This window comes from Phasianus colchicus, chromosome 20 (assembly GCF_987193195.1).
Source record: "Phasianus colchicus chromosome 20, bPhaCol1.hap1.1, whole genome shotgun sequence".
Taxonomy (NCBI): Eukaryota; Metazoa; Chordata; class Aves; order Galliformes; family Phasianidae; genus Phasianus; species Phasianus colchicus.
The window spans coordinates 5762087-5779523 of NC_143455.1; the positions used below are offsets into that span (position 1 = coordinate 5762087).

At 51.0% G+C, this 17437-nt stretch overlaps 1 protein-coding gene across 8 annotated transcripts in view; it reads right to left on the minus strand.

The window, feature by feature from the left end:
• The window catches only part of TBC1D16 (TBC1 domain family member 16), a 25686-nt gene continuing 8249 nt past the window's right edge, over positions 1 to 17437 (minus strand). For 5 of the 8 annotated variants that reach the window (XM_090121836.1, XM_090121840.1, XM_090121838.1 and 2 more), the window contains 9 exons: positions 8781 to 9011; positions 8018 to 8177; positions 6847 to 7014; positions 5950 to 6098; positions 5125 to 5259; positions 4504 to 4690; positions 3245 to 3424; positions 2254 to 2400; positions 1 to 1834 (listed from right to left, as the gene is read on the minus strand). In XM_090121836.1, the coding sequence (XP_089977962.1) occupies positions 1589 to 1834; positions 2254 to 2400; positions 3245 to 3424; positions 4504 to 4690; positions 5125 to 5259; positions 5950 to 6098; positions 6847 to 7014; positions 8018 to 8177; positions 8781 to 9011 (1603 nt within the window). In that variant the 3' untranslated portion in view covers positions 1 to 1588. The remainder of the gene's footprint in view (positions 1835 to 2253; positions 2401 to 3244; positions 3425 to 4503; positions 4691 to 5124; positions 5260 to 5949; positions 6099 to 6846; positions 7015 to 8017; positions 8178 to 8780; positions 9012 to 17437) is intronic. The other 3 variants (XM_031598928.2, XM_031598927.2, XM_031598922.2) reach the window with 3 other exon arrangements.

Consider the following 17437-nt stretch of genomic DNA (forward strand, 5'->3'; position numbering starts at 1 on the left):
GACATTTAGTGTGAATTTAATAGAGGCACTGTGAGTTACCAGCAGCCAACACTGGGGCCATCGCACTGCAGATGTCTGAAATCCACCATGGGACGTTGGGTGGCAGCAGGCAGGGGCAAGGAGATCCCAGCAGTGCACTGCTTTGGGCTGTGCCACGCGTGGGAGAACCGCAGTGCTGTTTGTCTGTCACCAAACAAATCCTGAGTGATTTCCACATCGCTGAATGACATTTCAATGGCAGAAAAACTAACGCCAGAAATTACCGACTTCATTTCTTCCCATTGCCTCCTATTTGCTGCAGCAGGGACAGTGCTGGACCCTCCAGAGATGCCCCAGGGACAGCATTGGGGCCTCGAGGTGCCCTCTGCTACCCCATCTCCATGTCCGTTCCTAAGGAAGCTTTCCCCAGGCTCTGCTTGGCACAAGCTTTGGCTCAGGACACACCTTTGGCTGCCAGTGGATTTGGTAAGGACGTTTCGTATTTGGCAACATGGCTGCACTCAAGGCCCCAGCACAGCTTCCAGTTGGCAGATTTTATAGAAGGCAGCAGTGAAAACATGCTGTCCTTCCAAAAATACTTCAAGGGAAACGTTTACCAAAGACAGCTCAGCAAAAACAACTGCAACAAACCAAGTTTTGTTTTTCTTTCAGGATGGGGAAGAGTGCATACGGGTGGCATCAGCTGAGGAGTGTGGGTCTGCCCCACGTGCCTATGGCAAAAACAAATAAGGACAGAAAATATTCAGTCATTGGGAAGAGCCAAAGGGAACACGTTGGAAACACACTAGAAACAACAGAATTCCATAAACAAGGGTCTAAAGTCTGTGGGTGGCAGCATAAAGCAGCAGCTTTGCTGTAATGTCACAAAGAAGTAAACTCCAAAAGGTGTCTATGAAATACCCTGACTACAGAAAGCAGTGCTTTAAGACCCGTGGCTGTACACTCTCTGTACAAAAGGAGAAGAATCATGCCAGCAGGCATGCCATGTAAAAACACAGAGAGAGAGAGACGGCCTTCAGGTGACCAGCTCTTCCTCACCGACAAAGCAGATACGTTCCCTGCAGTCTGCAGGTTTGTTTTTGGCAGATTGTAATTAAAATGATCGTTGTGGTGTTAGAGAGAAGCCACCAAGAGGCATTGTTCTGGTTGAAGCACGTGTGCCCAGGGTGCAGGGATGCTGCAGGGCCCTGCCCCCCAACCCCAGCCACACACACTGCTGGGGGCACTCGGCTCTCATTAGTGTTCATGTTTCTCATCAGCAAGGTACAACTTCTGGTTCCTAACCAGTCCAGTCCCAAAAGCAGAGTAAAAAAGTCCTTGTGAAGATCTAGAAACACTTTGTGTTCCTATGAAAATCAAATCCAAGCACGTGCAAATGCTGTTCCTGGTTGGGTGCGTTTCGCTCCAGTTCCTCCGCTCGTGCAGTGGCATTCTCCTGCAGACAGACTCCATCCCTCTTCCATTCTCCCCCTTCCAGTTCTCTCCGGAGCCTTGACAAGCCTCCCCTCCATTTTTGTCCTCCACATTTTTCCTCTGCACATCCTTCCTGCCCTTCCCTCTTCCTCTGGCGCGCCCTGTTCCTCTCCAGCTATTTTCGGAAATTGAAGATGTCGTGTGTTTTCACGCTTCTCCTGCCTTCACCTCCTGTCTTGGGAGAAGAATCCTCCACCAGCCCCCCATAGGGGCAGCCCTCAGCTGCGGGATGGTGACCAGAGCACTCCACTGCAGGGATGAAGCCGCTGTCCCACATCCCCGTCCCACACAGCTGGCACAGGTCGTGCAGACTGCAGGGGATGCGGGGCAGCAGGTGGAACTGATAGAGCAGGCTCCTCGCCTAGAGGGGAGAGAGACAAAGTCATTCCCACGTGCCAGGGTGTGGATACAAAGCACTGGGGTTGCCATCGGGCCCTGCTCAGCTCTGTGATAGGAGTCAAAACTTGGGGGCACCCCTCCTGAACAGCCAGCTGGAGGTTAAATGGGGCCTGGAGGCATTGCCAGCAGGTGGATTTAGCAGGAGCTGCTCTCAGCACGGGATTCCTGCCCCTCAGCATCACAGTGCCTACATCTGCCCTGCAGCCTGGGCTTGGTGCTGCTGTGTGCTGGCACGTCCCAGCAGCATCACCCTGTTCTTGCAGGCTGCAGGCAAGCAGGGGATACAGGAGGTGCAGAAGATGAAGCACCAGTCCCTGTTTTTCTCCATGCTCTGACTCATCTCATGGACCTGAGAACCCACCTCAGCATGCAGACATTTACCTTCCTGAGTACGAGTTCCCCATTCATGTGCATAGCCAGGTTGCCAAAATGCAGCAGCATCTGATCGGTGGCCAGCTGTTGTTCAATGACATCATCCCCATAAATCACCACGATGGCCACACAGATGAAGAGGTGGAAGTAGTCTGTCTGCAAGGAGAACACGGGCTGGGTTACAGCAGGTGGAGGCTGAGCTCTGGCTCCCCACCCTCCACAAGCACGTCCTGAGGAGAGATTTGTTGTTCCTGCCAGTTCTGCCTAGTGGTGCTCATAAAGGAGTTGTTGTGGATTCTGAATCACAGCTGAGTCAAAGTATCTCACCTTTAAAGTGTGGGAGTGTGGTCTGGGCCACAGCTTTCAAAGCAGACTGGTGACTCTGGAATTGTCCAGCTATTAAAGAGGAGTCTGAACCTCAGAATGGATGGTCAGCACATTCTGAAAAGCATAGACATCCCCAAGCTGGGGAGCAGCATCCATCCTTTTGCTCTGCAGGTAAACCCCTTTGGTAGTTACAGACTCTCTGAAATATCTTACAGTCTCCCCACAACATCTGACAGGGAAAACTGCTGGAAGATGCCCACAAGGAACACAAGCTTGTGAAACAGACTTTTCAGGTGTCAGTGCTCCAAATGTTCAAATTAGGGGAACCTGCACTTTGATGAATGAGCAGTGTTGTAAATGAAGCAGAGCCCTTCGGAGCCGATCTGTCTGTGAGCATCAAGTAGCTCAGGCAGCTCCTCAGTTCCCTCACCAGGCAGCTCCACGTGCAATTTGTATGACTTCCCATTTCTTCCAAGGTTACCTCCAGCAAATCAAAGCAGAACCCGGCAAAGACAAAACCAAGCTGTCACATCTCAGCTAAGAGAGCGCTGCGGGAGAGGGAATGCCTGCACTGCAACTTATTTTGGATACTTTGCTACGAAGAGCCTTTAAGGAACCCCGCAGTGTGCTGAGGTGAGGGCTCAGCAAAGCACGCTGCTGCATGGACTCCCACCTGGTAGTGTGCCCAGCATGCTTCCCACATGCGCAGAGCCTCAGCATCGGGGAACTCCCGTTTAAAACAGAGGAGGATCCAGCGGTGACAGAAGAGCATCTGCAGGCCGTCCTCCCCCAGGGCAGAAAGGTGCTGGTAGAAGCGTGGGTGCATGAGCCGCAGCAGCTCCCGCAGGTACATCTGCAAGAGATGCACTTGGCTGAGCCACTGCCTGCGTGCCAGGACCTGCAGTCCCAGAGCCCCCTGAGCCCCCCCACGTCCTCAGCACAATCCAGGTCTGCTAACACTGGCTTCAGCTTTGTCCCCCCACACAGAGCCCCAGCTCACAGGCAGCTCCTTACGTTCAGCCAGGAGCACCCAGGGCCGCTGCAGCTATTCCACAAAGAAGAAGGGAGTTTGAAAAGAAAATCCCACCACTGCTACATTGTGAAAAGGAAGATGAGGAGAGTCGGGCTGGGCAAAGCAGCATGCAGTCCTCAAAAACAGACAGGATGTGGCTATCTAAAGTCTTTCATTTCAGCAGGGGCTGAGCAATGTGTGAGTGATTTTAGGAAGCCTGATGCTACGGGCACACTGCAGAGCATAATCCATACAATAAGTAATTGCACCTCACCTGCAGCACCCCACCAGGCTTCCATGACAAATTTACCATTTTATATCAGTGCCATCATGACCTGGACAAGAGTGTTCAGATTTAAAATGTATTTCCCAGGATTCTGACCAGCAAGCAACTGACATTAACGTTAAAACCTAAAAAGTTTCCATTTTTAAGCAAGGTCACTTTATTTTAAGTAACTCTGCCTGATAGGAAAAGCTTTTCATTTGGATATCATTAAAAAAATATCCATTAAAAATGTTAAAACCTTCAAAAAAGCTCATACAGAGGGCTGCAGCTCCACTACTATGCCTCATTCATACCTAATGCCCCCAAATCAGGACAGAAACGAATGAGTGAGTCTCCTCTGCCTGACAGAAGCAGAGAAAAAGGCAGCAGAATCCTAAATAAAAGATGACCATAAAAGATTCCTTGAATCAGCATCCTTCAGCACAGCCAAGGCAACCTGACTGACAATTTATTGCCTATAATTGCCCCTGGAGTGCCTCAATCACCTGAGATTCATTTTATCTATCAGGTGCTTTGTGGTTTTGGTGCATGATTTCACACAGACCAGTTAACAGCTTTAAGTCATTCCTCCAGTTTGAATTAGGAAGGGAGAAGTTACAGACAGGACCAAACCGAGCTCAGCCCTCCTCCTCACCAGCTGTTTCTCCATATCCTCGTCCCGGGGTGAGCTGATGAAGATGGTGTTCTGCATCAATCCAACAAAGCACCAGAAAGTATCCGACTCATCCAGGACCTCTGCCAGGATTGGGGCGACCAGGTCAGACATGCCTTGGGAATACCCAATTGCTGGGTTAAACACTGCATAGTTCAGCAAGATCCTCCTGGAGAAGACATTCAAGAGGAGAGGTGAGACATGGAGGGCATGGCCCTTCCATCCTACCCAACCATTTACCAGGAACACGTTTACAAGTCCTGCACCCATCAAGGAGGCTTTGAGGGCTGGTCTTTCACTTCATCAGCAGAACCACAGCCATAAGCACCTGCTCATAACCCTGCTGCATCACTCCTTTCCCCCAGAGCTGCAGAAGTCTCCTCCCTCTTTTATGCCTATGTGCAGGGAAGCTAGGGGATGGCAGCAGTGAGAGCTCTGGGGAAGCAGTGGTTATTTTTGCATCCTCTGGTACAGCCATCCTATGTGTGATGCTCTTCAGTATTCCCAAGGCAGCAGCAGAGGCAGCCTGGGCCACAGGGAGTTCTGGAGTTTTCTACATGCTCAGCAGGGCACTGTGTGGGACACTGAGATCAGACACATCACCTCATTGTTTCCACGTTGGGGTTGTTTTCCCCTCGAAAGAACTGGTTGCTGCGGTCAGTCCTCACAACATCCTTATCTACTGTGAACTGCACCTTGCGCCAGAAATCCTTCTGCTCATCTGGAGACATGGAAAGCCTGAAAATCGAACAGCAACACAGGTATGTTGAGACTACAGGAACAAACAACCTTACTTCAGCTTTGGCTTTGAGAAAAAAAACTATTTCTATACTGAGTTTTCTCATCAGTTGAAAACCAGACAAATGGTCTGTCCTGAACAGCACACCTTCTGTCCAAAGGCATTATCAGAAAGGGCTTCCTGGGTTTTGAGTGGGTGACACAGTTGTTCTATGATGAAGTCGACTTCAGGAGCAGCTGATGATGCTCTCCGCTGCTCCTTGTGGGTGTCACACCACAACTCACCACTCTGCTGCCATTTACTCCAAAGTAATACTACCACGGTGTCTCTCCAGCTTAAGTTTACCCACAACCAGTTTGCAAAGCAGAGTTCTGGCATCAATAACTTCCTTAAATTTGACGTACCTTCTTCTTCCCTATTTTTACATCCAGATATATTCATAAAGAAACCTAAAATCCCGTTTTCACCTTCGGCCTGCTAAGCCCAGCACATCAGGCCGTAGCCTTGCCTGCAAGACAAACTCCCTGCGTGGTGCTGCTGGTGCTGCTCCAGAAGCTGGGTGAGATAACGTTGGAGTAAGACTGGCTGTGCTGAGAGCAACTCAGCTCCCCTCACCTCTGTCCCCAGCAGCTCTCTGGAGGGAGAAGCAAAAGAGAGGGGAGCAGCAGAGGCTGAAGCCGCTCTGTTACCTCTTCTCCTGGATCTCAAAGTACTCCTTCCTCTTCTGCACCCTCAGTGCCTCCCTCTCCTCAGAGGTGGACTCGTAGCTGTAGTAGTGCAGCAGGAAAGGCCACACTTCCCCACGGATGGACATATCGATCCCACCAAAGAAAATGGCCTGGAAGAGGAAGAGCAGAATCATAGAATCATAGAAAGGTTTGAGTCGGAAGAGATCCTAAAGGCCATCTGGTCCCACCCCCCGCACTGAGCAGGGACAGCCACAGCTCCATCAGTGCTCAGCGCCCCGTCCAGCCCGACCTTGGCTGTCTGAACAGAAGTTAGGATCGGTTCAGTTTTAGCATTCCCAAAAACAGCAACAAGGAACTGCCCGCCACTGTGCTGCGTGGCTTTGCAGCTCTCTCCTGACAAGTGACGCCTTGATTCAAGCTCCTGCAATTTGCACATGTTTAGAGGGAAAGTGCTGGCCTTCTATTCCCAGACGAGACACAAATCGGGCTCATTTCAATGTCAATAACCCCCCCTGGAGAGGCTCTATGATTAACGTGTCGTTCTCATGTCACGGCTTAATCCCCAATCTTGGAGACACCGCATTTCACTGCAAACCCCTCTCAAGACCCGGACCCGGTGCTCCCCTGAAAGCCCCGCATTCTTTCATACAGTCATCTCAATTTTTCTTTCTTTGATTTGCTCACGGCACGCAGAGCACCAACACGTTGGTTTACCCATCCTGCTGCCTCCTTGGGATGATGCTCAAATCTCACTCTGCGGTCCCACCAACACCTCCAGCCAAGCACCATGAGCAACCTGCATCCCTTCCAACATCACCTGTCCTCAGAGTGAAAGCAAACCACAGTTTCCACTCCAGGACTCTGCCCAGCACAGAGCAGCAAGCAGCCTCAACTCACCTTCTGCAGCTTGTACTCCTCCTCCACTTGCCCACAGTGGTTCAGGTGGCTGAGCCATGCTGACACATCGAGGCGCCGGTATGCGTTCTCCTCCGGGTGTGTCTCTGATGAGGGCAGTTTGGGCCGACGGATGGAGAACTGCATGCATGTCTTCTCATCAGCGAGCTGCTGAGCGAGGGGAGCAAAATAAAACAAAACAAAACAAAAAAAATGAAGGCGGGAGGCAGAGATAGCAGCACAGCGTGAGACGTTGCAAAGCAAAACCTTTCCCTGTGGTTCTTGTAAGATTAAGCGCCAGGCACAGCACTTAGCAAGGTTGTTTTCTTATTTCCAACCATTACAATAGCACGAGTGATTAGAATAATTAAAAATCCGAGTGCCACAAAACAGCTTCATCTTAAAAAAAAAAAAAACAACAAAAAAACAACACAGTTTCCTATTCCTCCCCCCATCTTATCCCTGACCTGAAAGTGAATTAATGCTGCTTACAGCAAAACTTCACCCTGCCAGGAATGCCTGCAATAAATTACATATGATTGGCCATATACAAAGGGATTGCTGTTAGGCAAGCAGGGAACGGCACTGCCAGGCTCTCTAAGGGCACTCCTGATCCCAGTGCAAGACTGCAGCTGACATTTAATTTAAAAATCAAAGGTTGTTCAATGCAAAAAGTGAGCCCATGCGACCACAATAAGAAAAGCAGCAGGGGTCTCTGTGGGAAGGATGGAAATTTAAAAATCACTGTTTCTAATAAGCACATATAGTATCTTAAACAGATAATTAAACAGCTCTTATCACATTTGTATGTAGATTGAACAAAATATGGCAAGATGCCTTGTCAAAACATTTTCAGATGCAGTATGCTATGCTTCACAAAATGGATGAAAGGCTCGGACAGAATTTCCAATGCACTGCTGCAGGTTCCCAGCAACCTCCCCACCCAGAGCACAGTGCTGATCTACCTGTGTACCACAGCCAGCAAAATTACCCCCTAATGAGGTTCCTGCCTTATCTGCCCCACATTCCACAGGCAGAACAGGAACGGATGAGGATGAGCAAAGACAACCAAGACCACCCAGCTAACTGCTGGCTGTATCCCAGTAACAGTCGGTGCCTTGCTGACCTCACTGCTTCATTTCCCCAACTCCTTGTGAGAAGTCCCCTGCCCCACCTTGCCCGCTACCTGCTCCTTCAGGTGGGTCTCGGTGCAGTACTTCCATTGCTGGAACACCTCTGACACTTTATCCAGGCCTCCATGGTGAAAATGGAAGATCTTGTACTGGCTCTCCCGGCTGGCGACTACCAGCTGCCCACAGGTGCATGCCTCATCGCTGCGGGATGGAAGTGGGGAGGGTAAAGTGGAGTTAGAATCAGAACCATACAGTCACAGGATGGTTGGAGTTGGAAGGGACCCTAAAGGCCATCTGGTGCCACCCCAGCACTGAGCAGGGACACCCACAGCTCCATCAGTGCTCACAGCCCATCCCCTGACCTCGGCTGTCTGCAGGGATGGGGCACCACTGCCTCTCTGGGCAACCTGTGTGTCAGCAGACCCTGCTGGTCTGTCCTCTTCTTCCCTTTCCTTTGGATACTGAGAGGCCACCATAGATCTCCCTGGAGCCTTCTCCTCTTCAGGTCACCTCTCAGGGTAAGGAGGTGCCCCACAGGAAGGGGACATTGCATTGCAGTGAGAGGACAGCAAACTGCAATGAAGCTCTCCCTTCAAATAAGGCAGAAACCATCTTACAGCTCTGAATGTGACCACAGAACCAGAGGAGCACTGTGAGGCTGTTCCACCAAGAGCTTCCCTCGTACTGTAAGAGCACCCTTACCCTCCCAATATGCCAAGGAACTGCATTTTATCTTTCGTGGAGAACAACCCCCTGAAGCCTGCCTCAAAGCACCTCTGTGAAAAGTTCCTAAAGAAAGGTTACCTAAAGAAAAGGCGCAGGGATCTCATTTGTCCCAGGTCCACTCTGAAGACTCCGCAGATCTGCTCTAGGGTTCCCACCTTCTGCTGCTCCTCTCCCTGTGTTCGCCCGCTGCTCTCTGGGCTCTGGGTGCTGCTGTTGGGGCTCTCCGTGCAGCAGTGGGAACGTGGCATGTGGTCATCACATGCATTCCTGCAGCCATCACCTGTGTCCCTGCAGCCATCACCTGTGTCCCTGTAGCAGAGTGAGGGGAGAACCCAGCAGCGTTAGCCAGGAGCTGCAGTTGCATGTGACAATCACAGCTGCCACGAGCTATACATCTTTCCCTGAGCTCTGACATTGGAATTCAGGGCAGGTCTAGGAAATCAATAACAGGCTGCTTACAAAAGAGATTAAATGATTTTTATTGAAATCAATGCCCTGCCATCCCAACAGGCGCTCCTGGGTTTGGTCTGCTGCACACAGAACTGGGGAGAGTGGAATATGTTCCCCACCACTGCCTGGGGAGGCGAGCTGTGCACCCTGGGTATTACCTGGCCAAGTCCCTCTGAACACAGCAAGACCAAAAGAGGCTTCTCCTGAACTTCCCCCATGCAAGCAAGCCCCACAAGCCTCAATTCAGGCATATATGCTTCAGGTTCCCATTTGCAAGCTTGGCACTTGGGGAGTTAAGAAGTGGGAAGTGACACATGAGCTCCAAGCCAGCCTGGAGCAGGAGAGTGAAGCAGCATGCTGCAGGGAACAGGGAGATGCAGGGAGCTGGGAGCACACTGCACACACGCACCCACCCCAAGGAGCAAACTGAGCTCAGAGCAAATCCTGCATGCCCACCACCAGCCCCGATCCCAAAAGAAAAATATCACTGCTTTGAGAATTAAGTGAATGTGAAACTGTGACCCCTCGGTTCTTAAAAAGGCCAATACATGTGAACAATCTCAGCGCAAGCTCTGAATGGGTTCCGCTGTGAAATCAGGGTTTGCAAAACAAGGCAAGTAGCAGGTATAAAGACAGCCCCCTGCAATGCCACTTTATGCAATGTTTTCTAATCCGCTTATCTAACAATGTAGGCACTGAACGCTGAAAATCACACACTCAGCATGCATCTGCAGCACAGCACATCAGTATGCCTGCCGAGCCTGGCTGCAGTGCTCCTGCACAGGGCTGAGCCCCACGCGCAGCATCTGCCTGTGGTTCAGGTCACTGCACCCCAATGGCCGGGGCTCCGGACATCCCCCTTGGCTGTGGGTTACATTTTTAACGGATGGCTCAAAGCCTCAGCGCCCACCCGCATGGGAAACAGCCCCCAAAGCCCCTTCCTTCACTCCGCAGCATTGTGTAGGGACAAACGCTGCTTGGCTGCCAGCTCGAAGAGCAGCTCCACGGCTCCATTTGTGATGATGTGCTGCTCTGTCTTGGTGTGCCGGTCCAGCGCTTTGGTTTCAGTAATGCCATGCAATGCTGCAGGCTTGGGGCAAGGTGGTTGGAAAGCTGCCTGAATGTGAGCCACCAAGGTGGTCAAGAAGGTGGCCAACAGCATGTAGGCTTGTATCAGAGGTGGAGGTCAAGCTTTGCTCCCAGTTAACAGCAATAGGATGAGAAGTGATGACCTTGCACTGCACTGCAGAGGTTCAGGTTGGATAGCAGGAGAAATTTCTTCTCAGAAAGAGTGGTCAGGCGTTGGCACTGCTGCCCAGGGAGTGGGGGAGTCACTGTCCCTGGGGGTGTTCCAGAGCCATGTTGATGAGGAATGTGGTGAGCAGGCATGGTGGGGATGGGTTGGGGTTGGACTTGGAGATCTTGGAGTTCTTTCCCATGAAAATTGTACAGGTCTTTGTGAAAATTCAAGTGCTATTTTCAGCTCAAGCTGCAAAATGTAACACCTTCCTAAAGCGCCCTGTAGCTCACCTTAATGCAAAAATAACAGGAGTCCTGGTACAGGACAGCCGTGTGGGACTGCTTGCTGTAAGCAGCTGGTATTTGTGAAGCAACACTCAGCAGCAGGCACAGCTGGTTCCACAGGATTGCCCTGGAAGAGGTGACTCAAACCAACTGTAAGACTGAGCAGAGGTTCTTATAGCTGTGTGCAGAGCTGAACAGAGGCACAGCAATGGCTCACTGGGATCTGCTGCCCCACACACACTGTGTGCATTCAGGCACTGTAGGAACTGAGGGGAAAAAAACCTCACAGTGTTTAGGGTCACTTTTTCCTTTATACATCAATATTGGGGAAAAAAAGAAAAATAAAAAGGAATGGAAAGACTCTAGACTGTTGGTCTACTTCTTAAAGCACTGTTAATGTAGCCCAGTAGTGGAACGCAGCACTACCAGCACTGGTTTTGTGGCTTGTGGGGAGTTCTCTATCCAGGCACACTTGATGTGCAGACACAAGGGAAAAATTTTACCATTTATTATTTATGAAAGCCAGACCATTATACCTGCTGGATGAGGGATTTGCACCAGTGCAAGGCAAAATGCTGGAGGAATATTTAAGAGAGAGCTGGGGCCGTGGGAGCCAGAGACAGCAGACTGCCAGGAGAACACATGCAATCCCCACAGGAACAGAAGGGTCAGAGGAAAAGATTATCAGGGGAATTAGCAAACCTAGAGGCAGGAAGCCCACGGACACAGCCACAAGGCCAGTTACACCTTTTCTCTTTGCTCAAGTCCCATCACTCTCTTGTCACAAACTACATCTCAGTCTTGCTGCTGCAAGATCAGGGAGTGATGCATTTTCTCCCAACCACCAGCTGCAGCAATCAATGGCTCTACGCCCCATGAGCTTCTGCAGCATCTACAGAGCATAATGCCTGTGTGGGGCTGGCCCTGTGCTTCAGCTGCAGCAGGAACTGCTTGGCAATGGGATGACTTACAGCAGTGGGGCAGACCTGCAGCAATGGGGCTGACTTGCAGCAATGGGGCTGACCTGCAGGAATTGGGCTGACTTGCTGCAATGGGGCTGACCTGCAGTAATGGGGCAGACCTGCAGCAATGGGGCTGACCTGCAGCAGTGGGGCTGACCTGCAGTAATGGGGCAGACCTGCAGCAATGGGGCTGACCTGCAGGAATTGGGCTGACTTGCAGCAATGGGGCTGACCTGCAGGAATTGGGCTGACTTGCTGCAATGGGGCTGACCTGCAGTAATGGGGCAGACCTGCAGCAATGGGGCTGACCTGCAGCAATGGGGCTGACCTGCAGCAGTGGGGCTGACCTGCAGTAATGGGGCAGACCTGCAGCAATGGGGCTGACCTGCAGGAATTGGGCTGACTTGCAGCAATGGGGCTGACCTGCAGCAATGGGCAGACCTGCAGCAATGGGGCTGACCTGCAGCAGTGGGACCAACTTGCAGCAGTGGGGCTGACTTACCGTCCAGCCAGCACCTGCTGCACAGAGACAGGAAACCAGTTGTTATTACTGTTACAGAGCCAGGGCAGAGACCTGCACCAATTACATGGGAAGGCTATTTTAGCGACAAAGATCTAATAACTCATTTTATGACAAGATGTGACACGTGTAATTATAAGAGGGAGGATGGCAGCTGGGATGTGGCAGTTATTGAGTGCCTCCCAGCCGCCTCCCAGAGTCTCTTGCAAAAGCCAAACCCTCTCCACTTGGCTCTCCATCACCACTGCATTCAAGCACACCTCCAGTAATTGCAGCCTGCCTCACAGCCCCATCTATTCCTGCATGCTGGCTTGTGAAGCGTTGTTTACAGACAATAAGCATCACCATAATGTATGAGCACCACGAAATGGGAACAACGTGCCCTTTCCCTCCCCAGGGCTGGTGTTTCTCTGCTTCTCTACTGCTCCCCACAGGCACTGACCTTCCAGTTCCAATTCTCTCCAGCAAGGTGACGCAGCTCACGGCAGCATCAGCTGCCTGAAACGCCAATGACAGATGGCTTCAAATAAATAATCCATCAATAAAAAGTTCAAAGATATCCCAAAACACCTAAACACTGAGTGCAGCGATGGTACAAAGTGAGGTCAGGTTGGGTAGCTGGAGCCCAAATCTATTGTTCTGATAAATAAAAGAGTGTCCTTGACAACACACATGTATAATGAATTGTGAAACGTGCTGATTTCAGCAATAGATGAACGAAGTGCAAAAGAACACAGGTAATATGGAACAAAGCAGTTTCCCAAAACAGCCCTGCTTGCACCGGATGAAGCTGCAGAGCGATGGAAGGACACGGGCAGGGCAGCAAAGTCCAATGCCAAACCCTGACTGGTGGGAACATGTAATGATGTTGGGAGCTGTGCAGAATTCCCCCTTGGGCTGAAACCATGTGGAACCTGAAGCCCCTTTACCTCGGAGAGCCCCAGCAGAATCAATCCGTGTTAAGCTGCAAGGAAGGGGTGCTTAGGAGTCTGGATGAGCACACAGCCAGAAATCCCGAAATGAGATGTGGGAACACCCTCATGTGGAGGCACACACGGAGCAAAGCCAGCAGTCCTTCCCACTTGCCAGGGAGACTGCTGAAAACCGTGAGGACGTCACAGCACAAAGTACGGCAGTGTCAACATGGACTTCCCAAAAGCCTGTTCCACAGCTTCCCATTGATCTGTTTGCTTTCAAAACATAAATTTCCCCATGCTGAACTGCACTAAATGAATGCTATTTAGTAGCTAATTAACTTTCTGTGCTGAAAAGCTCCCTTAATTGCACTTCTTTCACCTTTTTTAGCCCGCATCCTCTGGGGAACCTCAGCTGTCCTACGGCATTTGTTCTGCTCCTTCCTATGGCACTCAGCGGCTCCCAGCACTGCAGAGGTTTGTACTGAACTGATGTGTTCTGCATCTCCTTCCTCCTCACAGGTCTGCCCTCCAGGTACCCGAAAAGCAACACTTAAAAAAATTCCTGAGATGGAAAACGTGATTTCTCAGCAAAGTCCCCAAAAGAATGTTTGCTTTTCAGCCCATTTGGGATGAGAGAAGGGCACCTTTCTTACCAGTGTTTATTTTATATTTTAAATCAATGGCTTATTTTGCTTTTCTCTTTCAGTTCTACCCATGCAAAAAATAAAATCCTACACTAATTATGCTAATTACAATCAAGCCTTCACACCGCCGGTCCCTTGGAAGTCCCGAAGATTGCCTTTGTTCTTACACAGTTGGCTCTAAGCAGTGGATGGGGAATATTGGGCAGCTCTCTGCCAACACCAAAGCCATGCACCTCTGACCTGGCCCACTACCACTGCCCTTGTGGTGCTCAGACTGGGAGCCCAAAGGAGGTGGGTGCTCCGTGTTAGAAGCAAGAGGAGTGAATTACTGATCACACCACCGATGCAGTGAAGCAGTCTGTGGGAGCAGACCTCAGCAGCACCTGCATATTCCTCAATTAAAATCCCAAACAAATAGCTCCACCGCCCCTTCGAGCCGTAATTCCTGATCTCAAGTTAGCTGTCACTATTTTTCTTCCACAGAGAGCTGGCAGCAAACCAACAGAGGCAAAAAACCAAACCTGCCATAATTAACATGCTTGCTGTTCAAATATTGATACAAAGAAAGACGGAGCCGTATGCCCACACTGCTGCTCGGCTCTGCCCAACCTCACAGTGGATTGGGGCAGCACAGCCCTGCCCAGAGCCCACAGCTGCCCCACTATGATGGGGCAGAACCTTACTGAAGGACACGGCTGTTTTTACAGTCACTGCTCCAGGTCACAGCAGCACTTCTCAAACCACACGGACCCAGAGCCAGGCCCTGAGGCTGAAATCGCCAAAAGCAGGTGAGAATGATGCAAGACACTGCAAGAAGTTACAGGAGTTGGGAACCTAGAGACCAATTCCCTCAGCTCTGGGAACACAACCACCCCTGGCAGTGGGTGTGCAGCCCCGCTGCGCCCATATGCGGCCCTGGTCCGGTCTGCAGGGGGCTGAGAGGCACCGAGGTGCTGCCACAACATCATGATGCAACAGCACGCTGTGCTATCCCTGGGGAGGCCATTTGCTGATGAGCTCCCCAGGAAGGACTGAGCAACACTGGCAGAGATTGCATCAAGTGTGCCCAAGGAGCTGCTGCTTGCGTTGCACGCTGCGCCTGTAAGAGCTGTTCACGTGCACTCATGACTCCTTCGGAGCATGAGAACTCCAGTGTGGTTTAGCTTCAGCATGAAAAGGTTGTTTCATGACCCAGAGAGTGGTAGTCAATGGCTCAGTGTGCAGATGGAGAGGAGTGAGCAGTGGTGTCCCACAGGGGTCAGCACTGGGACCAGTACTCTATAATATCCTCAATGACGTTGACAGTGGGATCGAGTGCACCCTCAGCAGTTTGTAGATGACAGACCCCAGGGATGGGATGCCATCCGTAGAGACCTGGACAGGCTGAGCAGTGGGGCCAGGAGAACCTCATAAGGTACAACCCATCCAAGTGCAAGGCCTGCATCTGGGTGGTGGCAGCCCCTACTATCAGCACAGGCTGGGGGGTGTAAAGATGGAGCAAAGCCCTGTCAAAAAGGGCACCAATGGATGGCAGCAGGACATGTGACAGCATGGTGCCCTCACAGCCCAGAAAGCCAACAAGACCCTGGGCTGCATCCAAAGCAGCATGGTCAGCATGCACTGATCTAGGTGTAGGTGTCCCTGTGTACTGCAGGGCCTGTAAAGGTCCATTCCAACCCAAACCATTCTATGATTCTATGGTTGTGAGTGAGAAGCCCTTCACAGCTCCACTGCCCCTGGCCTGGCTATCTGGGGGCACAAATCCAAAGCACCTCTGCAGAGCACCAAGTGCTTCAGCAACTGATTGGCACAGGGCTGCTGCCATGACCAGCTCAAGTGACTTCAGAAGCACTGAGTGACATCATGCAGGTGTCAGATGCTATTTCGTCGCCAGGACGTACCAAAAGCTTTTGGTTTCACTTTGCTGATGGGGAAATGGAAGCTGAGTAATCTAGCAGGGCAGCAACAGCCCAAGGCCAGGTTCAGATCCCGCTGTCCTCAACCAGTGCCCTTCAAAGTAAAGCAGATGTTTCCTGACAGATAACAGTGATAAGAGAGAAAAGGAACAGAAAGAGACCATTTTATTTCCAGCATCTCACCTCTCCCATACAAATGCAGCTCAGGATGAAGCCACTGTCTGTGCACCCACCTCCCATCAGCCGCTGCCCCCAGGAACCTGAGGGCCAGCAGGGGCACGGGAACCAGGAGGACACATCCCCCTCCTGCCCATGGCCCAACCCAGCTGCAAAGGAGCACGAATGTGTGCTGGTAATGGGGCACTGCCCTCTCCCCAGCCCCAGGAATTGTGTAAATGGGAGGAAAGCATTGATCGCTGCATGGGAGCCTGGCAGCCTTTCAAACCGAGAAGAAAAAAAACAAAAACACAACAAAACAAAACCCAACAATGGATACGTTTTTATTTCCTTATGCTCTAAAAGGCGAGTTGTCGACTTAAAATGACTGACTCATTGTGCAACCCCAAGGCTTCCCAGCTCCCTCCTGCCCCTGCTCTGCTCCCTGCCTCACACACAGCGCTGAGGCTGCAGCTCCATCCTGCCCCCAGGAGCAGGTCCCAAGGATCCAGGAGCCATGCAAGCAGCCCTTCTTCACCTCATCTGATCCAACACACCCTAATTCTTCTGCAACGTCATGCTTCTCCATTTCTGATGGTACCCAACTGCATGGAAGGGTCAGCCGAGCTGGAAAACCCATGCAACGCGTTGCTGCAGCTTTTGAAATAAACACAGAGCAAAGTAGAAGTTCTCTTTATTGCAGCTCCCCAAAGGAGAGGGAAATAACCAGAAACAGTCGCTCCTCTTTGGAGGGAGGGTGGTGGCCGGGGGGCAGGGAGGGAGCTGCCGCCAGCAGCATTAACTTTGTTCACACTCCAGCTCTGCTGCACAGAGGAGCTGCCAGCAGAAAATCCTTCCGAAACAAGGAAGCTGTTTTCAAGCTGCTGGTGACTTCTGGAGCAACATCCCCTGCCCCTAACAGCTCGGGTGAGCCTTGGGAGTCAGAGTTTTGGGCAAGACATTTGCAGGATATTCTGTGCAAACTCTCTGACTTGAGCAGTTTGCAAGTAGCACCCAGATCTGCAGCTATCATGCACAGGGCCCTGTGGGGAGCAACGATTTGGCACAAAAGAATGGACGCACTGGACAAAAGCCTTTCAAGCCTGAAGTCCCAAACAATGAAAGGTCTGTTTAATTAATCTGTTGCAAATTATGAGGGCCACATCCACTGTAAGACGCTGCCAAAGGAGTTAAAATAAAATAGAGGGGAAGGAAGGAGCAGCCCCCAGGAGCAGCAGGCAGAAAAAACCAGCAGAGGGCTCCCCAGCAGCCAGGGCAGCATGCACACAGTGGGGACTTACAGCTTAAATTGTATTTTATCTACATAAAAGAAAGGGGGGAAAAGAAAGGGGGGAAAAAGAAAGGGGGGAAAAAGAAAGGGGGGAAAAAGAAAGGGGGGAAAAAGAAAGGGGGGAAAAAGAAAGGGGGGAAAAAGAAAGGGGGGAAAAAGAAAGGGGGGAAAAAGAAAGGGGGGAAAAAGAAAGGGGGGAAAAAGAAAGGGGGGAAAAAGAAAGGGGGGAAAAAGAAAGGGGGGAAAAAGAAAGGGGGGAAAAAGAAAGGGGGGAAAAAGAAAGGGGGGAAAAAGAAAGGGGGGAAAAAGAAAGGGGGGAAAAAGAAAGGGGGGAAAAAGAAAGGGGGGAAAAAGA